Source organism: Bos indicus x Bos taurus, chromosome 13, assembly GCF_003369695.1.
Source record: "Bos indicus x Bos taurus breed Angus x Brahman F1 hybrid chromosome 13, Bos_hybrid_MaternalHap_v2.0, whole genome shotgun sequence".
NCBI lineage: Eukaryota > Metazoa > Chordata > Mammalia > Artiodactyla > Bovidae > Bos > Bos indicus x Bos taurus.
Window position 1 is genome coordinate 19386672 of NC_040088.1, and position 26701 is coordinate 19413372.

The following is a 26701-nucleotide window of genomic DNA, read 5'->3' on the forward strand; positions in this document are numbered from 1 at the left end:
TCCTAGAGCTTTTAAAATGGATTTAAGGTAAGGTTTATGAAACTACAGAGTACAACGAGATAAAATACTGTCTAAAAGTGGGTGACTAATACCAGGGCAAAAACAAAATGAGGGCTGTGAGCCCTGGGTCTTTGAGAATGTGGGTGTTTCTTCATTTTTTTCCTTCTCTAATAAAATTGTAAGGTACACTTAGGTGAAAATGAAAGCATCCCAAAGCTGATGGGGATGTCTGTTAAATAGACATTCTGCAACAAAATTAATTAGCTTTGTTTTGGTATTCTCCAGCTTTCTTTGTTCTCTGACTATCATTTTCATTAGCCAGTCTACAATTTCTTGCAAGGTGTTATGGATTGTTGGAGCCACCGTTGCAGTATTCACAAAAAAAGAAGTCTGGATTCCCTGGTTGAATTTGATAGCTACCCTAAAGATAGTGTGGTTTCATAGGAACAGTACAATGCTGATAACCCAAAATCAGGTCTTAATACATTGAATGGATGGATAATTAAATGAAAATCATTATATCAGAAGTTTGTAGAAAGCACCTCGAGTAAATAGCCTTTTATTAAGTGGATTTTAACATTTAATGAAATTGGCAGATTTTTTATGCCAAATATTGAATGTTTTATCAGACTAGAGAGATATAAATAATGCTAAGACTGATAATGCAGATGGATTTATTCAGACATAGGGGAGGGGTTAAACAGTTTTCATATATAAACTGTACAACTTACTCTCAAACGTGTAATTTATTTTTTAGCACCCCAGATACTCGCCCAGCTGGTCTGGAGGAGGCTGATCAACAGCCATTGCCTGGAGAACAAGGAATTAACTTGGACAGCTCAGGCCCTAAACTGCCAGAATTTTCAAACCGACCACCAGGTGATAAAATGTTAGCTAAAGTTTGTATGCTTGTCATCATTTATTTACAGCATTATAAGGCTTTTTTTCAAGGAAACAATAGTGTTTTATTTTATCTACTAACTAGACTGCTTTAATGATTTAATGTGTCTAGTATTTGGAAACTTTGCCTTGTTACGTGTTAGTAAGTAAAAAGTTTCAAATATAACCTCTGAAAGTGTGTGTATGTGCACGTGTATGTATATGTATTTGTGTGTGTATTTTGCTCAAATTAGTCTTTGTTATATTAGGTCCTCATAAAATCAAACTGAAGTTAGTCAGTGCCTCTTTATTCTTGTCAGTATCAAGGTTCTAGTTGGCATCAAAATGGAATAAGATTAAATGAAATGATGCTTTCACTCTAATCCTGCTTGCCTGCCTTTCCTGCAGCCTTTTCTACTGGGGCTTTCTCAAAGCAGAGAACTACTAGGGTTTAAAATAAGATTTTTTAATAGAGCTTTTATTATGAATCTTTAAACATAAAAAATATGTAAAGAGTAGTGAAAGAGACACTCATGTACTTCCTGCTGCTGCTGCTAAATCGCTTCAGTCATGTCCGACTCTGTGCGACCCCATAGACAGCAGCCCACCAGGCTTCCCCATCCCTGGGATTCTCCAGGCAAGAACACTGGAGTGGGTTGCCATTTCCTTCTCCAGTGCATGAAAGTGAAAAGTGAAAGTGAAATCGCTCAGTTGTGTCTGACTGTAGCAACCCCATGGACTGCAGACCACCAGGCTCCTCCGTCCATGGGATTTTCCAGGCAAAAGTACTGGAGTGGGGTGCCATTGCCTTCTCCATGTACTTCCTACCCAGGTTAATAATAAAAAGACCAGTATTGTTGAAGCCCTCTGTGTTGTATCCCCCTCTGATTATAAAATAATACCATCTTCTAAAATGTTGAAAAAAGTCTCCTAAAACTAATTCATTCTAATCTAGCTATTGTAGAACTAAGGCTAGCTGCCACAATGTCTCCAAACCTGGTTACTATTAGCCTGAGCAGTAATTTGTAACTTTATTCCCCTATGAGGAAGACACACAAACCTATCACATGTAGGCCATACTTCCCTGTGTATACAAAGGATTATGTTTTGTTTCTTCCTTTCTAGTTATTCTACCTCCTTTTTGGCATATAAGTGGAAGTGATTTTGTAAGTTATTTTAGAGATAAACTTTAGTATCCTTAATTTATGTATTAAAGTGAATGAAAGTAAATTCATTATGATGTCAGTACTATATGTTATTGATTGCAAATTGGGCACACCACACTTCCCATCGGTGAATTGCAGCAGCACAGTTGAGGCTGGGAGGTCACCAGTCTTTGGTGGGTATGTCCAGAGGCATTATGAACAGAAAGGCACCTTCTTCCCTCAGACACATCTGAATTCTATAAATCCCGGAGGTTCTCACACACGTTATTGCTTCCTTTCTACAGTTTGCAAACTGGGAGCCTATAGGCTGAATTTGGCCTGAAGTGTATTTGAATTGTCATGCAGAATCTGAAAGCAAACAGAAACCTGATTTTAGATGCCTGATTTAGGCATCTACTTGATTTAGGTATAGTATCAGCTCTGCAGTTTGGCTCTGTCCACAGAACTACTACTGTCTTATAGCAACCCACTTCTCTTCTTTACCAGTCTGGCCCCTAAAGGCATATGAATTTTCATCTTTTAATTAATAAATTTGGGTTTTGATTATGTTATATGCACTGTGTGTGTCCTGGCTGTGCCTCTCCACCATTCTGTCACCACAGCCCCAGCCTATCTTCTTACCATTAGTGCTCTTTGGACTGCTGCCTCCAGCTTCTGGAACCTTTATAGCAGCCATGCCCTTAACTGTTACTTTCAAGAGGCTGCTGTATTGTCTATGCTGCTCTCTTTGGTATTTATGTTGTTTGGTGCCCTAATTTTAAAGACGAAGGCATTTGTGTCATAGCCCTGACATCAAGGGGCTGTGTAATTTCTACAGAAATTAACACTTTTCTTCACATGGGAACCTGAATTAAACCTATAGGAATGCCATATGTTGTTGGCATTATAAATGTAAAGAAGTCAGTTAGGCCTAAAACAAAAAAGGATTAAAAAAAAAAAAAAAAACTTCGAAAGTGGATCCTGAGGACTTCCCTGGTGGTCCAGTGGCTAAGACTGGACCCAGTACAGGGGGCCCAGGTTTGTTCCCTAGTCAGGTAACTAGATCTCACATGCCACAACTAAGACCCAGGGCAGCCAAATAAGTAAATAATTAAAAAAGAAAACATTGTACTCATTGGTGTCATGTCTGTCATTGGCCAGAAGACATTGATTAGCTATTAAACACAGGGTGTGAACCTATGGATCAATAGCATTTGATAGCTGCTCTGTGAAAATCTGGAGCCGGCACTTCTGACCACTAGAGCCAGCTGTCCTTATGCCTGTGCCTTCGTAAAACTTTCCTAATATATTTTTCATGTAACAATGAAATAAATCTAGTTTGTAAAATTGTATCCCAGCTATATGTCCACTTTCTACCATTGAACCACCTTTATTCGTGGCCCTTTCTGCTGATTATGTAAGGTTTTGGTTCTAAAATGCCAAATGAAATCTTCACAAAAGAAAGAATCATTTGAGATGTTGCCTTCTGGGAATCTATAAGGCATTGTCCTCAGACTTCTTTTCCCAAAATTATTTTTTATTCCTGAGGGCTATGCTTCTTGCTTACTTATTCTCCACTTATGGATTCAAAGACAATATTTCTCCAAATACAGTTTGACATGTAAAAAAGTAAATGGAAATTAGCATTTGTAAAAAGAACTTCAGTGCCCTCATTTTATTTTCAGTGTGTGTATCAGCTTCTATTTAGCTCCTACTATTTATTAAACTGACTTATGTTGGAGGGACAGTTTAATTCACTGGGTTTCCCAAAGAAGCGAGCCTGGAGGGTGCAGCATGGTGTGTGAAGCCAATGGATTGAAGTGATTTTAAATCCTTCTTTCTTAAGGAATTGAACCCTAGAACTTTATATTTTACTTCTGTTGAAAGAATAAAAAGGCTATCTTCGATGCTGGTATTTTCAACAAAACCAAGTCTTTAAAAAAAATTAATCTGTGCTAAAAGAAAAAAAGTGAATCTTAAATGCTTCATTCACAAATCCAGTGAAGTGTTGATTATGCCTGCATGAGAGCCCAGTACTGGGTGGTCACCTGTGCTGTGGATGGAGTGGGCCTCATTTCGTCTGAATGTGAGGCTGGCATAGACTTGGCCAGTCTCAGTGCGTAGCACAGTGCCTGTTAGAGTCTTAGTACAGTGATGCCTCATGCAGACCCTGAAGACTGAGGAGCTCCAGGTTCTCGATGCTTTGCTTTTTGCTTCCTGAAGCAGCGTGCCTCTTTGCTTATGCCAGAGAAGGAGGGGCCGCCCCTTACCCCCCTGGGAACGGGCATGCCTGAGCTATTTGTGCCACCTAGATGAGTATTGCTTGGCCATACCCTAAAGGTCGCAAAGCTTTTCTTGCTGAAAATCTAACTTCCCTGATTTTGGGGGCTCGTTTTAGGTTATCCTTCTCAACCAGTTGAACAGAGGCCACTTCAGCAGCTGCCTCCTCAGCTCGTGCAGCATGTGGCACCCCCAGCACAGCCGCCACCGCAGCAGCCGCAGCCACCTCCCAGTCAGCCACAGTCTCAGCAGCAGCAGCAGCAACAGCAGCAGCAGCAACAAATGATGATGATGCTCATGATGCAGCAGGACCCCAAATCCGTTAGGCTTCCGGTCTCCCAGAATGTCCACCCCCCCAGGGGCCCACTGAACCCAGACTCCCAGAGAATGCCCATGCAGCCGAGTGGCAGCGTGCCTGTCATGGTCAGTTTGCAAGGCCCTGCCTCGGTGCCACCATCACCTGACAAGCAGAGAATGCCAATGCCTGTGAATACTCCTCTGGGAAGCACTTCAAGGAAAATGATGTACCAGGAGAACCCCCAGAACCCTGCCAGCTCACCGCTGGGGGAGATGTCCTCGCTCCCAGAAGCAAGTGGCAGTGAAGGACCGTCCGTCTCAGGAGGCCCAAATAACATGCCTTCACATTTAGTGGTCTCCCAGAGTCAGTTAGTGATGACAGGGCCAAAACCTGGACCATCACCGCTTTCAGCAGCTCAAGGTGCAACTCCCCAGCAACCTCCTGTAAATTCCCTGCCCAGCTCTCATGGCCACCACTTTCCAAATGTGGCTGCACCCACCCAAACGTCTAGGCCTAAAACACCCAACAGAGCCAGCCCCAGACCCTATTATCCTCAGACACCCAACAACCGCCCTCCCAGCACGGAACCTTCAGAAATCAGTCTATCACCAGAAAGACTCAATGCCTCCATAGCAGGACTCTTCCCTCCACAGATTAATATTCCTTTACCTCCCAGGCCAAATTTAAACAGGGGCTTTGATCAACAGGGCCTAAATCCGACAACTTTGAAGGCCATCGGGCAAGCACCTTCAAACCTTACCATGAATAATCCTTCCAATTTTGCTGCCCCACAGACTCACAAATTAGATTCTGTGGTGGTGAATTCTGGAAAGCAGTCTAATTCTGGAGCACCAAAACGGGCAAGTCCAAGCAACAGCCGCAGGTCTAGTCCTGGGTCAAGTAGGAAAACCACCCCAAGTCCTGGGAGACAGAATTCAAAAGCCCCTAAACTTACACTTGCCTCTCAAACAAATGCAACCTTGTTGCAAAATGTAGAGTTGCCAAGAAATGTATTAGTCAGTCCTACTCCTTTGGCCAATCCGCCTGTACCTGGGAGCTTCCCTAACAACAGTGGGCTGAATCCTCAGAATCCTACCATGCCTGTGGCCACGATAGGGGGTGTTCTGGAGGATAACAAGGACAGCTTGAATATGCCACAGGACAGTGATTGCCAGAATTCCCAGGTTAGGAAGGAGCAGGTAAACATTGAGCTAAAAGCAGTCCCTCCCCAAGAAGTGAAAATGGTTGTCCCTGAAGATCAATGCAAAAAGGATGGGCAGTCTTTGGAACCTAACAAACCTCCCAGTGTCGAAGAGAACAAAAATTTGGTGTCTCCTGCTATGAGGGAAGCACCAACATCGCTAAGTCAACTTCTTGACAACTCTGGAGCTCCTAACGTAACCATTAAACCCCCCGGGCTTACAGATCTGGAAGTAACACCTCCAGGAGTGTCTGGAGAGGACCCAAAAAAAGCATCTGTCATTCCCTCCCTGCAGGATCCGTCTTCTAAAGAACCCTCCAGTTCCCTAAATTTACCTCACAGTAACGAGCCGTGTTCAACCCTTGTGCATCCAGAATTGAGTGAGGTCAGTTCTAATGTCACCCCAAGCATCCCTCAAGTAATGTCAAGACCTGTCAGCTCTTCCTCCATTTCTACTCCTTTGCCCCCAAATCAGATAACTGTTTTCGTGACTTCCAATCCCATCACAACTTCAGCGAACACATCAGCAGCTCTGCCAACTCACCTGCAGTCTGCGTTAATGTCAACAGTTGTCACAATGCCCAATGTGGGTAACAAGGTTATGGTTTCTGAGGGACAGTCAGCTGCTCAGTCAAATGCCCGGCCTCAGTTCATTACGCCTGTCTTTATCAATTCATCCTCAATAATTCAGGTTATGAAAGGATCACAGCCAAGCACAATTCCTACAGCCCCGCTGACAACCAACTCTGGCTTGATGCCTCCCTCCGTTGCAGTTGTTGGCCCTTTACACATACCTCAGAATATAAAATTTTCTTCTGCTCCTGTGCTGCCTAATGCCCCCACCAGCAGTCCTGCTCCAAACATACAGACAGGTCGACCCTTGGTCCTTAACTCACGAGCCACCCCTGTTCAGCTTCCTTCCCCGCCTTGTACGACTTCTCCAGTTGTTCCTCCTCACCCCCCTGTCCAGCAAGTAAAAGAACTGAATCCAGATGAGACTAGCCCTCAGGTGAGCACTTCAGCAGATCAAAGCACTCTGCCCTCTTCACAGGCAACCACAGTGGTTTCTCCCCTTTTGACCAATAGTCCAGGCTCCTCTGTCAACCGGCGAAGCCCAGTCTCATCTAGTAAGGGCAAAGGAAAAGTGGACAAAATCGGCCAGATTTTGCTGACCAAGGCATGTAAAAAAGTTACAGGCTCCCTCGAGAAAGGGGAAGAGCAGTATGGTGCTGATGGAGAGACTGAAGGCCAAGGGCTAGAGACCCCAGCTCCAGGGCTCTTGGGAACAGAGCAGTTATGCACAGAGCTGGACAGTAAAACCCCAACTCCCCCAGCACCCACTCTGCTAAAAATGACCTCTAGCCCTGTGGGCCCGGGCTCCGCCTCAGCAGGACCCAGCTTACCTAGCAGTACTCTCCCCACCAATGTACGGTCAATAGTAACCGCTCTGGTACCCTCTGAACTCATCTCTGCGGCGCCGACCACAAAAAGCAATCATGTTGGCATAGCATCTGAGCCACTTGCAGGTGGCCTAGTGGAGGAGAAGGTGGGATCTCATCCAGAGCTTCTGCCCAGCATAGGTATGTACTTGATACCTGGCATCATCTTGTGTCAATTTTTGATGACCTATCCCACCAGAGAAAGCTTGGCTCCTTTTCTACTTGGAGGAAGAAGAGTGGGCTAAATGGTTATAGTGGTAGTTCCATTTATTTGAAGTACATTGGGAAATATACTTCCTATTTAGATTCCCATGTTGTTTACATTACTAATATGGTTCTCTCTCAACTCCTAGAATAATGATATACCTTATATTTTTATAAAATTTTTCATTTTACAAAGAGGCATTTTTACATACGTTACCTCATCTTCATACCAACCATGTCAGGTAACCCTCATCTCATCCTACAGGTGGGAAGCTCAGAGTTCAGTCGTTCAAAGTCTATATGTGAGCGTCCAATTTAACCTTGTCTCTTAACGGTGAACAGCAGCTCCTGCAGGTTCTTAGCGTGGTAAAGACTTGCTTTCATCTGTTCAGAGCAGGTTTCTCATAGCCCCTTCCTCATTGTACTCTCTCCCAGGAATTCTTTCCCTCTGACTGGCTAGAGGAGAGCTTTCCAGAAAACCAGGTTTCATGATAATAGACATGGAAGGAGGTATCACAATGCCAACCAACATTTACCAGCTGTTTGATCTTAGGCAGGTTACTTTACTCCAAACTTGAGTTTCCTCCTTTGTCATATAGGGACAGTAGTAATTGCAAAAATTCAATGAGATACTGTATATAACATGCTTAGCTCAGGGCTAGAATATAGTAATCATTCAGTAATAAGTATTTTTTATTACCAGTTTCTTTTTGATGAAGTCTCTTTGAAAATTAGACCATCCCATTGATGTATTTCTAGTCCAGATTATTTCCTATGTACTGGTAAGGTGGGCTACATCACAGGAAACATAGGTGTCCTTACGTTTCCCTTCCTTCTCTTGACATCCCCCTCACCACCACCCCACGCCACCTCCCCACCCCTACACACACACATAATGTTCCTCCTCCTGTGAGGTTTAAGTGGTACAGAAGCTCAGTTTCCCCACAGTAGAATCAGTCAAAAACTGCCAAAGCTCGAAGGACCTTTGCTGTATTTTAGGCCAGCCAAGAGCACCTATCTTGTTTATGCAGCTAAAATGCTTGGAGGGGCGGAAAGAACACAAGCTTCAGGACAGGATCATAGTTCAAGTTCTAGCTCCACTGATACCAATCATGGTTGGATAAATCCCTTAACCTCTTATAAGCTATGGACTTCACCTGTAAACTGAGATTGTGTCGATAATTCCTACCTCCCAGAATTGATAAAAAGATTCATTGAGGGGCTTAGCCTACAGGCCAGCATGCTGCCTCCCACAGAGCCCAGGAAAGGCTAATTCTCTCTACCTGTTCACTTCAATACCAGAGATGCAGGGAGGGATAAAGGCCTTTAAGGGGTTCTCTGTCCTTGGAGGAGAAAGACTTCATAGAGCTGGGTACTATATTAATAAATTTCTGGTTCTAGTTCTGTTGGTGTAGGTGAGCCCTAAGAATTTTTCAAACCTTCTAAAACTTTTTAAAAGAATTAAAAAAAAAAAAAAAAGTGACATAAACATGTTTTCCACTATTAAATGTTTCCATTCTACTTCCTTTCAGATAACTTTCCCCTTTGGTACCAAGAGGATAATGATTTAGACAATATTTTATCAGGGTCCTATATAATCCTAGAGAAATACATGAGTGTTAGGGAGATAAACCAGTAGCTGGAAAGAAACCTCTCAAATTTAGATAAGATTATTTCCATTCTATTTCAAAGGCCTTTTGTGATTTTATCTTAAAAGTGTGAGAAACCAATACTGGAGTGAAAAATAAAAGGTATAGTTTTAAGCTGTATTATATAAGCATCCAAAATAAATTCTTAACACAAATGCATCATTGACTAAGCAGAGAGAGATCTGCAAGAGTCACATTTGCACAAGAAGATAAAACTTATGTTTATCTAGGATGTTTGAGTATCAAGGTGGGAGGACATAACCTTGAGTGCGTGTGGCATATCTATGCCCTCAATCTTTACTGTATGATCCAAGAAGTTTCCATTCTAGAGTACATTGTGTATTCTGTTCCGCTCCTCTTCAGGGGCCCAAGTTCTCTTTGTCCTTCAAAGCCTAATTCTGATGTTTCTGCCTCTAGGGTACCTTCACATTTCTCAATTTAGAATTTATCTCCCTTGCTTTGAACTCCCATAGCACTTTGTACTTTATGAATCTGCTTCATTTTAACATCACAGTTCACTCCTGAGTGCCAGTTGTATATATATCTTTAATATTAGACTCAATTTCTGATGAACAAGAAGAATGTAATTTGGTCTCTAAGGGTGCCTAGCACAGAGCCTTGCCCCTAGAAAGTTCTTGGTAACTGTTTGTTAGATAAGTAGATAACATCAAATAGATTTATTTCATTAAATATGAATTGAATACCTGCTTTATGCCCATCACACTTGCCAGGTGCTGTAGAAAAATACAAGATAAATTTTATGATTCATTTCAGTTCTCAAGGAATGTAGTCTTTAGAGGATTGAGGCAGTTTTTTTCCAATGCTAAGGTTGGATGGTATAATTGTCCCTCTGAAAGAGGTTTGGGTTGCCTGCCAAAGTATGCTTTGGGGTTTTTTTAGAATACTGGACAGAACTTGACTCCAAGAAGCAAAAATTATGGGTGCTATTATCTTATGGCTATATCCTTCCTTGATCTTTGTACATACAAAACAGAAAAACAGACTCTCCTCACGGTAGTCTTTGTTACTGAGTGTTAAAGTAAGTAATTTTTAAGGTCAGTTTTGAAATGTACTATACTTTCAAAGTTAACTTCAAGTACTGCTTTCCAAGAGTATTTGTATTTCAGCAGTTACTTAGCTCTTGATTCCGTGCTTTCTGCTTTGTTTAGAAAAGAAAGTTAAAGACCTGTTTCTTTTTTTTTTTTACTTCTTGCCTTAGCTCCTTCACAGAGTTTAGTCCCAAAGGAAACTCCAGCCACAGCACTGCAGGGGTCTGTTCCTAGACCAGGTAAGGCCCATCTTGGAAAAATTTCTCGAGTGGAATTGATTGCGTGTGAAGGAACCACTACTGTTGTGAATGTGCCAGGAAATGCTGAAACTATCTTAACTTGCTTTAGGGCAGACTTCGGTTGAGTGGCAGCTTGTGCAGTACTATTTGAGGTTATTTTTCCCTTGAGCAGCTTGCTCTCTGACGCATTCCTGGTGTCAGCCACGGAACTCAAGAAGGGCATCTCAGTGCCCATTGTCTGTCTGCTACCCAGCCGAGGGTGGTTTCCATTGCACAGTTTGCCCTGTTCCATGACCCTGCCCCCGTATTTGGCAGCTGACTGACTGGCACATGGTAACTCACTAGGGTGGCAGGCATTATTGCATTAAGATAGTAATTGCACTATCATGACAGAAGTGGAGGCTTGTTCCAAAAACCTAGGCTGCAGTGAGGTAGCCACTCCTCCAGAGAGTCGGAGTCATTTCAGTCATCTCTGGATGGCATTAAGTTTCTTCCCATGACCAAGATATTGTAAATAGCACTACGGATGGTGTTTCTGGAAGGTGGAGTCCATGATAATCTGACAGATAACTACTGTGAGATGCTGGGTCAGCTCTGAATGCATGAGGATCTTGATGGCAATAATAGCACACTGCCTTCATAGGTTAGAGTGCCAGAGCAGATGAAGAGCATAGATTTGTTCCAGTTTAGTCCTGCTTGGCTCTTTGCATTGTAGGTTATTGTAGGAGTGCCTCCCAAAAAGTATGACTGCTTTCCACAAGGAGGTTAGGATCTCACTGACAATACAGTTCATATACTTGACAGAATTTTTTTTTAATGTTTAATTTTGAGTCCGAGTTAGTAAAAGTAAGGTAAACATTGGGAATTGCCTGGTAGTCCAGTGGTTAGGACTCCACACTCTCACTGCCGAGAGCCCAGTTCATTCCCCGGTCAGGGAACTAAAATGCCACAAGCCACACCAGAACAGAGCAGTCGAATAAATAAATGAATAAAAAACTTTTTAAAATGTAAGGTAGAAGTTGTGATTATTTTAAAACCTGCCTCAGGGTGCTATGTCCTATATGATGGCTAGGACTTTCTATTGTACATTCTTTGAGTAAAACCAGATCTCTGAAAAAAGTGGTTGAGAAAAAACAATTTTAACTACCCAGATTTTTTGCTCCCAACTACCCACATGATATCTGAGAAGGATAGGAATGGAGCAAATAGATAGTTAAACTCATTTTTGGTGAGAAAAGGAGCAACTAGAAAGGGGAAGAGAATTCCATCTCCTGACCCACCTTTTTTCTCCAAAAGACGGATCTTTTAACTTTGAAGTGGGTAAAGTGGTTATCCCCGTCTTTTCAGGTGAGGCATTAAGGACAGAGAGGTCAGAAAATCTGCCCAAGGTCACATGGCTAACAGGCAATGAGGTAAAAATGACCAAGGCCCTCTGACGTCATTGCTTTCAAGGAGTTTATTCTGTAGTAAGTAGGGTAGGTTAGACATGTACACTGAGTCTGAGGGGCTGAATTCCCTGAAAGTGGGGGATGGGGAAAGGACTGTTGGAGACCAGGTGCATCAGGGATGGTCTTTTGGAAAAGGTGAGACTACCTAAAGGTGGGCAATGGAGGAGGAGGGTGTTCTTCTGCCGGTGCTAAGAAAGAAGCGCCTGGTAAATCCATAGCACACTCGTTTAAGCAAAACCCAGCTAGACAAATTACTGAGGGTTTCCGTTTTTAGAGGGCACTGCTGAGAGGTTGGGGAAGAGAGGGACATAATGGGGTTGTAGGTGATACCTTAGAGTAAAGCAGTCTCCCCTCTAAAATTCAGTGGGGAAATCCTTTGGAGAAGAATACATCCTTAATGGATGGATATTTAAGACATATTTGAAGATTACTGTTTAAAAAATATGTCAGGAGGGAAGCTTTCTACATGAGAGGAAGAGGATTGTTTTACTAACCTAGTTAACTAGATGAAATATGAAACAGGGAGTGTGAATTTAGTTGTGTTGATCCAAACGGGATTATTTCACAGTATGGAGTAGAAGTAAAAATAGAGTGAGTTAGTGTCTTATGCCCCAGACAGTCAAGTCGTGTCCATGCCAGCTCTGTCTCTATACTGCATTAGGGTGAGGATCCTGCCATGCTTGGAGACACGACAGCCTAAACAGGGCATTTAGAATTCCCACAGATACCTAGCCTCTCCCAGTGGACATATACACGAGAAGTTCCTACATCTCATTTCTGTCCTTTGTATTTTTAACAGAACTCGAGGCAAATGCTGCCATAGTCTCTGGACAAAGGTAAGATGATCATTTCTACAGACTTAGCATGAATATGGCATAAGCCTCTTTGAAAGGTATCAGCTTTCTCAGCCTTTAAACGTCTCCTCACCTTGGCCTTTTCCTTTACTCTTTGTACCAATTTTTTTTCCTGCTCAAGTAGGGAGCTGTCATGAGTACCAGCCTCTCAGAGGTAACATTTCTTTGAATAAAACTTGGTGGCCAGTTTTCTGCCTTTTGTGGTTGTTTTGAAACTGAATCACATAACATTTTTCAGCACTCAGCATAGTGAGTAAATAGTAAGTATTCAGTATATAGGAATTGTTGCCATCATTATCGTTAATAGTACTCCTTGCAATGCCTTCTAAGTGTAGCTGTTTGATCCTCAAGTGAGAGAAAGGCAGATGGGCTCTGACCACAAAACTCACGCTTTGTCTTTTATACTGTGCTGTCCCACATAACCTAACAAGATGAAATACAACTGTAGCTTCGACCTCACTAACCCCATGGAGGGGAGTATTATTGTATTAAAAAAAGTCATTCCTTTTTTAGTGTAGGGATGTACTAGACAGCATTTTAAAGAATTTTTCATGCTCTGTATCAACGTAGATTGTAAAACAGCTTCACAGTCATTTTCTCATTTAATCATCATATCTACCCTGTGAGATGGTAATAATAGCCAACATTTATTTGAATGCTATACCATGTCATATGCTGGGATAAAAGCTCCCTAGATGTATTATCACATTTAATTTTCACAGTATCTATTAGAAAAGAAAATTCTGTCTTACATATAAGGCACCTAAAGTTCGGAGAGGTTAACTAAATCACCCAGAACTACAGGTTTAGTAAGTGGTGAAGCTGAGATTCAAACTCAGGCTTTCTGACTCCAGAGCTCTCACACTTAATGTATTGCAGCAGATAAGATGGGAATTTATAGATCAAGAATCTGAAGCATAAAGCTAAATATCATGGCCAGTAAATGCATAGGTGAGACTCGACCCCTGTTCTTCTGACTCCAGATTCATTGCTATTCCTACACCACCACTCTGCCTGTCTAGTTTCATTTGGATCGGGCTTATGTTTGAATTCATTTGCATTTTTCAAAGTATACACCAACTGGATGGCTAGGGAAGAGATAATCAGACCAAAGATACCTTATAGGTGTTTGTTCCCTGAGTCGCCTGACCATTGACCCTATAAACACCAGGACAGTATTGCTGAGGCTTTTGTTTTAGCAGGAGAAAGAGGCACCTCCATTAGGAATCCTCTTCCTTAGAGTCTTTGACCCTTTTCTGGACTCCTAGTCAGAAAGCCATCCTTACACACCATTTCTAAAAGGGTATGTACATCCCCCTGACTTGCAGTGCCAGCCCAGCCTCCTATTTGACTTGCCTTGGCTTGCCGGGCAGTTGTTAAAAGTAAAGCTAGGGTAATGAACTCTGTGGCCGGATTGCCAGGCAAAGGGTCCTCTGGCAGGAGTAAGCAGTGGAGGGGTATGGATAGTTGACAGGCCATGGTTAAGAAGCTTACATTGTAGTGGAAGACACAAGACACTAAAAACATGCTGTAGAGCCCGATGGGTGCTCTAGAATGCCAGACACAGACTCTGAACCCAAAAGGCAGAAGGGGCAACTCCTCTTGGGGACTGAGGTCATGGAAGACTTCTCAGAAGAGGCATCCTTTTGACTGGTTTTTTGTTTTGTTTTTGTTGCATTCCGTTTGTTTCGGTTCCATGTCTTATAAGTAAATGTAATCAACTTTTTTTTTCCTAATGACTTTAACATGAATTTTTTTGAACTGTGAAAGTAGTGAGAGTTTACTAAAGATAAATTGAAATTCAGATCAGAGAATTATGAAGAAGAATGTTATCCGTTAGCCAGTATTCCTACAATTCAGCAGTATTTATGGTGTATATTTTAGTTCTTCTAGTCCTCTTCACAGAGTATGTACAGATAGAGTTAAAACTCTCCAAGGATGGTATATATTAATATATACTACAGTATTTGTATACATCTAATATGTAGTATTATATCCATATATAAATCTTATATGTTGTATACACACATATAAATGTCACACCCATTCATATGTGTTACATATATACTCAATATATGTTACAATGAAAATGAGATTATACTGTTCGTAATGGTGATAGCTTTATTCCCCTATTATGATGCATTATGAACAGTTTTTATTATTAACCTTCTATAGCATGATTTTTATAGCTCCATTTAGATGTGCCATGATTTAGTTAACTAATCTGCTATCGTTGTTAAGCATCTCGGTCTTCTGTCTTCATCAATATGAATAAAATGCTTTGGCATCCTTGTGTGTAATCAGAGCTCTGTAAAAAGATTTGTTTCCTTAGACACCTAGAAACAGAATTGCTGAGCCAGAGGATTACACCAGGGTGTCTCAGCCTCAGCATTACTGACTGGATCAGATAATTCTGTGTGGAGTGTGGGGGAGGGTGCTGCTTCATGCATTACAGGATGTTTAGTGGCATCCCCCAGTCATAACAGTCAGAAATGTCTCCAGACATCGCCGCTGTCCCTAAGAGGCAAAACTGGCCCGTTGAGAATCATTGGGTTGCGCAGTTTACACTCCATCATGAGTTTTTGTCCCTATACCCTCAGTAATACTGGATATTACTATTTTTTAATCTTCATGTACTAAAAGGGGGATTGGAGCAATCAATTTACGCAGCTGCTGCTGCTGCTGCTAAGTCGCTTCAGTCGTGTCCAACTCTGTGCGACCCCATAGACGGCAGCCCACCAGGCTCCTCTGTCCCTGGGATTCTCCAGGCAAGAATACTGGAGTGGGTTGCCATTTCCTTCTCCAATGCATGAAAGTAAAAAGTGAAAGTGAAGTCACTCAGTTGTGCCCGACTCTTAGCGACCCCATGGACTGCAGCCCACCAGGCTCCTCCGTCCATGGGATTTTCCAGGCAAGAGTACTGGAGTGAGCTGCCATTGCCTTCTCTGAATATACCCAGCAGTGTATTGTAAATATATTCTCCTATAAATTCTCCAATGTGACTTATGGCATATTACATGCCATTATCTATCTAACTCATAGCAAATGTCAGTGTATGTTATTCATTTCCTAGATTTTAGGTGCTATTAACTTTTTTTTTTTTACTCTACAATATTGTATTGGTTTTGCCATACACTGACATGAATCCGCCACAGGTATACATGTGTTCCCCATCCTGAACCCCCCTCCCATCGCCCTCTCCCTACCATCCCTCTGGGTCATCCCAGTGCACCAGCCCCGAGCATCCTGTATCATGCATCAAACCTGGTGCTATTAACTTTTGAAGGGAAGTATCCTCATCTTAGTAAAATGGGTGAGGAAGTTTGATGATGTTTGTTCCAAGTTCTTAATGTCTTTTACCTGTTTTCCACAATCTCGCTATTATTATGCTTAAATTTATTTTATTTTTACTAATCTAACAAGCTGGACTCACTTTTATTTTTTTTAATTTTATCTTATTTTTAAACTTTACAATATTGTATTGGTTCTGCCATGTATCGAAATGAATCCGCCACAGGCATACATGTGTTCCCCATCCCGAACCCTCCTCCCTCCTCCCTCCCCATCTTTTGGACTCTGTGGGAGAGGGAGAGGGTGAGATGATGCACGATGGACTCACTTTTAAATTGTCAGTAACATTAGAGTGTAACTGTGATTATTGTCCCAGACTGGAACATTGTCTCCTCAGAATGATTATATAGTTCTTAATCTCCTACCTTGTGAATGAAACTGTTAATCTTTATTTTTTGTGTGACTTGATTCCCTCACCTCTTTGGACTTTGTGCTTCCCTCTGTTAGCAGTGAGCCCAAAGAGATAATTGAGAAGTCCAAAACTCCAAGCCGAAGAAACTCGCGCACTGACGAGCCAGCTGTGGCTTCTGAAAGTGTGGAAAACGGACATCGAAAGCGATCCTCTCGGCCTGCTTCAGCCTCCAGCTCTACTAAAGGTTAGCAGTGGGCTGTGGATGCTGTTTCTGGGTCACATAGAAGAACAGGGTTCTTAGCACAGCTCAGCGGCCTTTGCCCTTCATCTTTGCTTGTATTCCTTACATTTTCAAGTTGCTTTGACTTCTGCTGCTTAGTGGGTCCTTCCTTTATTTGTTAGTTCATTTAACTGTGTGTTTGCAGTGTATGTACCAGAGCAGCAAGCACATAACAGGGCAGGTTGCTTCATGATCGTCGCTTCAGACAGGTCCTCAGTATGGGTCCTTTGTCTTTCTCATGTTTCTGTGGTCAACTTGTTTTCCTTTTCTCTACTCTTTTTAAACCTCTGGCTCCTATTTTATGTCCTCTCTTTCAGCAGAGACTTTCACCTCTTCACAGAGAGCTCTCACTACCAGGACATAAATCTACCAGTGTCCTCCTTTGCTCGTGCCGTAATAGAGTAACTGTCCCTCCTTCAGGCCAAAGGCCAGTGCCTTCTTGATCCCATCTTCTCCGAGCTTCTCGAGAACCTGACACAATCAGTTTTCTCTTCTCTGTTGACTGCTGTCTTTCCTTTAAATGAACTCTGCTCTTGGTTTCTGTGACCCAGAGCTCTCAGTAGTCTTCTGATTATTCCTTCTCAGATTCTGTACCCGTGCAGTAGATGTTGGCCTACTCAAACTTTAATCCTGAGTCACCTTTTCTCTTCAACTTAGATTTTCTCCCCAGGTAATCTCATTCATGCCTCCCTTCTTTAGTTACAACCTTTCACAGATGACTCATACATTTTTTTTTTCTAGTACTGACCTCTAGAGATCTTAGATAATTGCACATACATTCTTAACAGGACCACAAACTCAACATGTCTGAAAACAGATGTGATTTTTCACTCCTGATGCCAGGTCCTTTGCTGTTGGTCCCCTCGTCCCATCTGTCTGTCCATTAGGCATGTCCTGCTTGACACCTCTGTCCTTCACCCTCACATATATCTCAGAAAGCTACTGATTTTCTCTCAGATGACTCAAGTTCATCCACTTTTCCCTGCTACCCTAGCTTTAAACCTTTTAATGGTTTACCATTATAATTGGGATTAAAGTCTAAAAGCGTCAGCATGAACCACAGGTCCTGTCTGGTCTGGCCCCTGTCAACCTCTCCCAGCTCATTTGACTTCCCTTAGTAACTTGGACATGCCATCCTCTCATCACAGCCTGGGTATATGTGATGCCTATTGTGGGGAGTAGTCTCTCTTTCTTCCTTTTTTTCCTCATTAACTTCTCACTCTTTCTGCTTATCTTAACTCAGTTGTCCTTGCTATGTGGAATCATAGCACCATGTTCTCCTTCGTAACACCACAGTTGTAACTTATGTCAATTTATGTGGTAAGTAGTTAATATACATATTCCGTTAGGGCAGCAAATGTCTGGTTTTGCTCACCACGGTATGCCTGGTGCTTACTGTGGTGCCTAAGTGCAAGAGTATCCAATAAGTAATTATTATGTTAATAACCATCTATCAACTATATATTAAGTACTTACTGCATGTCAGGCTCTGGGGATGTAACAGTGAAAAAACATATAGTCTTTGTCACATCGATTATAAGCTATCAAGAAATATTTTGCTATGGTGCTCTCATGATAGCAACGTTATGTAGTACTGTAGAGGTATTTATTGGGTTGGCCAAAAAGTTCATTTGTTTGTTTTCCATAAGATAGCTCTAGTAGTGCTTAGTTGTTTTTAACTTCATTTAAAACAATTTTCTTGTATTGTATTGTGACAGCTATCATTATCAGTGTGTATTTTTAAAAACTTATCAAAATTGGTGATTTTTATGTGTAGCCATTTTAGTATTGAAGATGGAAGAAAACAGGGAACATTTTCTACATACTATGCTTTATTATTTCAAGAGAGGTAAAAGCACAAGTGAAGTGCAAAACAAAGATCTGTGCAGTGTACGGAGAAGCTACTCTGACTGATCAAACATGTAAAAAGTGGTTTGCAAAGTTTTGTGCTGGAGTTTTCTTGCTGGACGATTCTCCATGGCTGGGTAGACCCGTTGAAATTGATAGCGATCGAATCGAGACATTAATTGAGACTAGTCAATGTTATACCATGCAGGAGATAGCTGAATACTCAAAATATCCAGATCAAGCCTTGAAAATCATTTGCACCAGCTTGTTTATGTTAATCACTTTTATGTTTGGATCCCACATAAGCAAAAAAACCCTTCTTGACCATATTTCTGCATGTGATTTTCTATTTAAATGTAATGAATGTGTTCCATTTTTAAAATAAATTGTGATGGGCAATGAAAAGTGGAAACTGTACAATAATGTGGACAGAAGAGATCATAGGGCAAGTGACGTGAACCACCACCAACCACATCAAAGGCAGGTCTTCATCCAAAGTAAGTGATGTTGTATGTGGTGGGATTGGAAGAGAGTCCTCTATTAGGAGCTCTTTTCAAAAAACCAAACAATTAATTCCAACAAGTACTACTCCCGGTTAGACCAACTGAAAGCAGCACTTGACGAAAAGTCTCTGGAATTAGTCAACAAAAACACATAATTTTCCAGTAGGATAACACAAGACCCCATGTTTCTTTGATGACCAGGCAAAAAGTGTTACAGCTTGGCTGGGAAATTCTCACTCATCTGCTGTATTCACCAGACATCACACCTTCAGATTTCTATTCATTTTGGTCTTTACAAAATTCTCTTAATGGAAAAAGTTTCCTTTCCCTGGAAGACTGTAGAAGGTACCTGGGAGAGTTCTTTGCTCAAAAAAATAAGAAGTTTTGGGAAGATGGGATGATAAAGTTGGCTGAAAAAAGGCAGAAGATAGTAGAACGAAACAGTGAATACTTTGGTGAAAATGAAAAATATGTTTTTTATTTTTACTTAAAAACCAAAGGAACTTTTTGGTCAACCCAATACCTGGTATGCTTTGTTCTTCTGTCAAGTCAGTGTAGGCTTTCTGGAGAAAATGATGTTTAAACTGAGACTGAGAACGAAGAAGCATCATCCAAGTAAAAGGTAAAGCGTGTGCAAACGCCCAGAGCTGAGGGAGGGTATCATCTTCTCAGAAAGTGTACTGAGCTTAAGTAGCTCGAGTTAGACAAGAGCTGGGATCTTGGCCAAGTGCCTGATATCAACAGGGCTGCTGCGAAACAGTCACACACCATTAGGATACCAGCCTGAAGACCAGGGCAGATTGTGATGCAAGAGCTCAGCTGTTTCTGGGTCACGTTTCTGGGTCACAATTCAAATGCCTCACAAGAGTTCCTGGAGGAGGCCACAAATCTGCAGATCAAGTACAGGCAAAGCAGAGATGTAGACATCACCTTACCTCAAGCCTGCCAGATAGGGGAGAGGTTGGGAGGGGCCTTCTTTCCTCTCCAGACATACCATGTATACCACAGTCAGAGTCCTGTGGGTATCCCCACTTCGGATGCAGAAGTGGAACCAACAGCTTCCTTCTCCCTCCCTGGGAATCATCTCCTAGGCAAAAACTTGTTTGGAAGGAAGCATAACGTGGAAGATTCCTGGAGTTCTGTGAGGAAGTCTGCTTCCCCTCAATTTTGTGTATTTTCCCAAAGGATCAGGATTATCCAGGCTATAGAATAAGGTATGTAGTTATCTTTAAAGCAGGAAAATAAGTGTTGCCCTTTAGACATGTCACACAACCAGATTTTTGGAAATCTGGCCTGAGCCCAGAGCCTCAGGATACTACAGATGTCATTTACAGTGCACCAGAAAGAACTAATCTGGCAGCTGAGACAGTTAAGAGATGCCCAAATTAGAGCCACTCTGTAGATAACTGCTAGCCAAGAAAAGATGGAAAGCTGGGGCCTACTTTAGAAGTGGATTGGGGTGTACAGGCCTGTACACTTAAACTGAACATTGTTCCAAGGTGATGGTAGTCATGTTGGAATGCCTGTCCCATCCATGCTTTGAAGCTTAGCAACTGGCTTAGAAGAGGTCATAATGACTCACAGGCTTTGCGATATTACATGGAGCAGTGCTGCATAAGTATCTCCCAAGAGGATGGCAGGGTTCTGGCCAGACCCCAGGAATCACAGTCATGTCTAGATCTCCACATCAGCTTTAAGCCCTCAGGCTATCTATCCTTAACTCTTCTAGGGTAAGTTACTTTTTAAATCAGAAATGAATGCTATAGCTCTTGATTTTTAAGTGTTAGAGCTCTTGGATCCAGATTAAAGAGTTAATATGCATATTATTTGGCCTTCTATGTTGTATCCAAAAATGAACCAGTGTCATAAAATATCAAGCTGGCTTCTAAGCTGCATGTGTCCCAAACTTGTAGACTTAATATAGTGCTGGGTACCTGAAACATCTTCCTGCAGCATCAATACTTCAAGTTTTGAAAGGAAGAGAGGGTTTTGCCTTTTTGTACTCTTAAGATTTTGGTCATATATACCCAAACAAAATCAGAAACAGTCTGTGTTTTTTCACGAGAATCTTGAAAGCTGAGAAATATTATGAGCAGTTTATAATGAGAAGTATTGGTACTTTCTGTATTATTGGAAAACCAGTGACCTTCATCACGCTTCTGCTTTGAGAAAAGAGTTTGCTTACCTCATGCTAACCAAGGCCCACCGGACTACCAGATTGGAGCCGGTGGGATGGATGATTTCTGCGCAAGTCCAGCAAGGCCCACATGGTCAATGGGTCACTCTCTCCAATCTGTTGTTTGGTTTTGTTTGGTTGGGTTCCCCCCGCCGCACCACCAACCCCCAGCACCCTGCCACTTTTTTAATCTGGCCACACCTCATGCCATGTGGAATCTTAGTTACCTGACCAGGGATTGAACTCCTACACCCTGTGCCGGAAGTGCAGATTGTTAACCACCTGACCTCTGGAGTCCCCGTCCTGCCACTTTTAATTACAGACAATGAAAATTGGCTCCCACCAATCAGTGAACTTTTTAAAATTGCACTTGATCAGATGTGTTTACAGATACGCAGATGAGTAGTTCTGCTTTCTGACATGATCAATTCCCTATTCACACAGAAATGATTTTTGTAGTTTCCCTTGTCATTCTATATTTAGTCTTACGTCTATAGTAGCTTTGTGTTATATTTTCAACTGGGAAAAAGGATCAGTAGTTAAAAAGATGAAGTTTGGTGTACAAGTTTGAAACCAGGGGAAATATCCTAATAAGAGGGAAGTTCAGAACAAGCTGTAATCAGCAGTAGCTGTGGGTGTCCCTGGTGTGCCCTTAGATGCCTGTGACAACAAAGTGGGGTGATAATTCTGTCCTGTCCACAGCTAGTGACTTGAAAAGCAGCAATCTAAAAAGCACAGAGTATACAGATACACTGGAATCAGTGGCTCAGATGATCACAAAGAGTTGAATAAGACTGAGTGAACTGATACAGATACACTTGAAATGTAGGTGTTGTTATTATAGAATAAGCATAATTAGATACATCTTATGGAAGGAAAGAGCTTCCCTGGTGCCTTAGCTGGTAAACAATCTGCCTGCAACGTGAGAGACCAAGGAAAACCCTGAATAGTAACTGCCTGAAACTGTACTCTTGTAGTCATTTAGAAACAAGCCATACAGATTTTGAAAGGAAATTTCCAGAGTTTTTTTACAATTAAGTGGAATCTTGGCTAGAAGAATAGTAAAAAGCATAATGAAGTGAGCAAGGTCAAGGTTAATTTATAAAACTCTGTAGAAGGTAAAGCTCACATACTAGAAGATTTAATAGAACCTTGAACTATATAGATTTGGCCAAATTTGCTTATGGTCAAAAAATGAGACAGTCATTTAAAAATTACTTTAAAAATGCTTTAAAAATGCCTTTTCAAATTTAAATGTTTCCCAAGGACATACATAGACACCACGTGAAAGACTGTTACTGACCCTCACTTTTACCATATAGTCGATTGTAAAATATGAACATCAGTGAAGTAAGTATATTAGTCTTTGGACTATTTGTATATCTGTGAAGACATTAATTTATAAAATCCTTGAAGGTTGGGAGTTCCCTGGTGGCTTAGTGGGTAGGATTCTGGGCTTTCACTGCCGTGGCCCAAGTTCAATCCCTGGTCAAGGAACTAAGATCCTGGCAAGCAGCACAGTGCAGCCAAAGATAAAAAAATATTTGATGGTTAAAAAACAACAACAACAACAACAACAACTCAGAGTTTTTCAATAATGTATGTGATTTTTTCCCCCATATGGTGTTTATAATAGGGGCTTGGGGTAGGATTATGCATAATCAGATAAGCTAGGTGGCCATAAGGAGCAGGCCTTACATATTAAATACATCCTGAATATACCTTCACCTACTACATTACTTCCCCAGAATTCCTTACCTTAAAAACTTAGCTTCTGGATTTTCTTATTGTGTTCAACAGAATGGTAAAGGTGATAATATTTTAGAGGGAGTATAAAATTGAACCATAAAAATAACTTTTCAGGTTTATAGAAACATCAAAGGTAACTTTGCTCTGTGACCAGATTGGCTGGATTTATCCAGAGAAGGTGATAGAGACTTCAGGATCAGGTTTTCTTTTTCATGGAAGTATAAATGTACATCCTACACCACCACTGCCACCTCTCACCCTAGTATCTAAAAGACTTTTAATTTTTTTTGCAGTTTCTAGCATAGATAACTTGTTTGCTCATGGCCCCACTAATTGATTCATCCTCAGAAGCAGAGGCAGCCTGCCAGATCCCTGGGTGCTTTTGAGCACTGACAGATGGGAACAAGCAAGGAGGGAATGGAGGGTGGAGCCTAAGGTTGATTATTCCCCCACTGCTAACCATGCTTCCCAGCCACAAGTGTTGCTTAGACACACCACTTGATCATTCATATCATAACAAAGGAGAAGCTCCCAAAGTTGACCTAAGTAACAGATATTTTTCTAAGGATGAACACTGAGTCAAGACAAAACCCTGTATGTTTTCACTACAAATGACAAATCTACAATGAAAGTGAAGGTTGAGAGGTGGTGGATGTAAAGAGTTGATTGATCATGGGGAGTCGTGTGCTATGTGGGACTCGGTTTATTTACATGGAATTAAAATAACACTATTATCAACATCGTATCAGATTTACTGTCCTCCAATTAGCAAAATACTAATGAGTAAATCAGAGAAACTAATTCTACCACCTGGCATGAGCATCACGATCTCCCCGCAAGAAGCAAGATGTATTGAAACTTCTACCAACAGAAGCCTGAAATCACCACAGAGGCCACCTTTTAGAAAATCATCTAGGTTTCACCTCTTAGCAGTTACTTAGCTAAAATTCTACTTAGTGAAATTTTTGCTTTTTGCATGTACATTTTAAGTCTGGATTCTCAAAATATGATATAATAAAAAAAGAAAAGAAAAATTGCTTAGAATACTGAACCTAATAATGTGCAGCATCAGAAAATTCAGCCTAGTTTCTAGAAAGGGGTAAGTTGAATTCATCTGACACCTTTATGTTAAATAGAAAGCACTTTTTTGGTCCTTATTGGGAAGTAAAAATATTTTAAATCAAAAATATCTATTATGGAGCAGCATGAAGAATGAGCGTGAATTTTTAATATTAATATGAGATTTTAAAGAAATGTTTACAGTTGGAGAGCTTTAGGCTACTCATTGTTACTTTGCTGTAGAAGACTTATGTTGAAAAGTTTTTGAGAAAGATGGTTTAAATATGGGAAAAGATTAAGTTGGTTGGTTGAAGACATAATACTAAAGGAATTAAAACACACTCCTTCCCTCCCTTTTATGTCACTGTTACCCTGTCACTGATATAAACCTCTCAGTTCCCACCTCTTCCATGAAACCTTCAGGCTCACCTGGGCTCAGAGCAGGCTGTGGCATGCTCTGAATTGCTATTAGGCCATAGTAGACACTTCCTGACCAAGGTCATGGTCATGTTATTTAGAGACTTCGACTATGGCATGGCTAAGAGTTCTTCAGTGCAAAAAAAATGGTTTAGCCCCAGAAGGGATCCAGAGGCTGTTTTGCTTTGTTTTGTACTCTGGCAGTCACTCGCTTGTAGCATCACTCATTGATTTCTGACTAAAAGCATTGTCAGTCTATCCATCATTTTGTTGAGTGATGGAAACAGGTGATGGAGATGGTGGGGTTAATTGCCCCGCTAAAGAGGCTGTCCCCACCTTGGCACCTTTTCCATGTATGTTTGCTTCACTTCCTACTACCTGTATAACATTTCCCCAGTTGGCAGCCAGGCCCTAGTCTTACCAGGCCGAGAAGCCTGAGACCCTCTTCACACTAAGTGGGCCTTTTGAGGCCCTTAGACTGACTCAGAGTCCAGTAGGCCTCCACTCAGGTCAGCCCTGGTTCTTGTGGACTGCCTGAAAGGCACTGCGGTAAAAAGTTGCCTCAGCTGAACATGTCTTTCCTTTCTCCCCCACAGACGTAACCAGTGCGGTGCAATCCAAGCGAAGAAAATCTAAGTAAACAAGCTGGACGACGACTTGATATTTGTAAATGTGTGTGAATTTTACAAAAAGCAATTTTTGAGCTGTGACTTTTTAAAAATCCATTTCTGTACAGTTAGTTATTTTAATAACGTGGTCCTTTTCCTAGTCCCTGCAGCCTGTTTCGTAAAGTGCAGTGGGGAAAGCAGAGTTGTTGAACCATTTTGGTGTTGCAAGAGGAAGTTCAAGGTTTCTAAAATGTTGCCATGTATTGAGAGGAGCTAATGCGATTATGTTATTAGTTTTCACATTTCTTAAGCAGCCTAGAGTACAGGGTGAGCATTTTTAGATCTCTAATGATGTATTGTGCCGTGGAAGTACTGTGTGTGAATAGCAGTAGTAGGGCAACAGGAAATCTTCTCATTTGGAAATGTTGTAAATAATTTTATTATATAGTGTTTTGGATGTATTTGTTGTAGAAATGGACCAGTGAATAAAGAGAATCTAAGGGTTTGTACAATGTGAAATACTGAATGTGTTAAATAAATGTCTTTTGTCCTAGAACATAAATGTATGTTATTGGTAAGGGATTATTGGGTAAGCAGGCTCTTTCTTTGGAACGGAAGTGAATAGGAACAGCCTTCTTTGTGAATTAGAATTCCATCTTGTCCTCGTCGCACTTGAGATGCCCATCTGGGAAGTTGTGGGAAATGAACATACTTGTGCACTCAGCTCATTCCTTGGCTTTGGAAAATAGCTCTTTTTTAGCACTGTACCAGGCACTTTGATATTGGTCAGATTTCCTTTGGTTGAAAATAACAGAATCAACTTAGGATCAAAGTCACCCAAGATCATCTAGAAACGGGGAGCAATCAGCAAATCAGATGGCACTTTCTTTACCTCTTTCATCTGCTTCTCCATGCACATGATTGCTCCAAAACAAGCATGTATACACCTCCTCCATTCGAGAGAGAAGCCCAGACCGACCAGCAAGATTTTTCATAACAGCATCAAGAATCTAGCCCAGTTTAGGTCAGGTTTCTAACTTCAGTCCATATCTGTGGTTAGATGGAGCAGCTCCCAAATAAAAGTGGTCATTTTGCATTATGTAGTTCAGAGATACCCACTGTGTTCCACTCTTTGGCTGCTCTGTTTCTAATTTGCATCACCATGGCTCGGGGTGACTTATGAACATGCCTAGGTTTCTCCCTTTCCTGGCTCTGTCCTTACATTAAAAATTGTGGTCTCTAAACCAGATGCTTCTGCCCCTCTCCTACCCCCAACATTCAGGGGACATCAATGCTTGAGGTCTTGTCTTTATCTTGGTCTGGGCCCCAGCCTTCTGCTGTGTCTCCTATAGCTAGACATATACTCCATCCCTTCCCCTGCAGTGGCTCCATAAGCCAGTGCCTGAGACCCAAAGAATGAATTGGTGATTCTCATGTTCTTATTCTCATTTTTTAAAACGTGTCTTGCATTATCAGGATTTTCTAAAAGTTATTGCTGAGTCACACCACATTGTCTGGCTCTGTCACCGGCAAGCTCATCTACCCTTTTCCTCCCCTGTATGACACACGCACAACCAGAACCAAACCCAGCCTTATAATAACACACTATGTCAGTACTGTGTGTGAGACTGCAAAGTGCTTCAACTTGAGCTCTACTCAGAAAGAAAGCATAA

The 26701-nt window shown here is 41.5% G+C and overlaps 1 protein-coding gene across 10 annotated transcripts in view; it reads left to right on the forward strand.

Annotated features, from left to right (window-relative positions):
- The window catches only part of NCOA6 (nuclear receptor coactivator 6), a 96397-nt gene extending 70813 nt beyond the window's left edge, over nucleotides 1-25584 (forward strand). For 8 of the 10 annotated variants that reach the window (XM_027558738.1, XM_027558740.1, XM_027558737.1 and 5 more), the window contains 6 exons: nucleotides 758-879; nucleotides 4423-7383; nucleotides 10315-10383; nucleotides 12631-12667; nucleotides 16484-16632; nucleotides 25017-25584. In XM_027558738.1, the coding sequence (XP_027414539.1) occupies nucleotides 758-879; nucleotides 4423-7383; nucleotides 10315-10383; nucleotides 12631-12667; nucleotides 16484-16632; nucleotides 25017-25060 (3382 nt within the window). In that variant the 3' untranslated portion in view covers nucleotides 25061-25584. The remainder of the gene's footprint in view (nucleotides 1-757; nucleotides 880-4422; nucleotides 7384-10314; nucleotides 10384-12630; nucleotides 12668-16483; nucleotides 16633-25016) is intronic. The other 2 variants (XM_027558742.1, XM_027558747.1) reach the window with 2 other exon arrangements.
- The last annotated feature ends 1117 nt before the right edge of the window (nucleotides 25585-26701 follow it).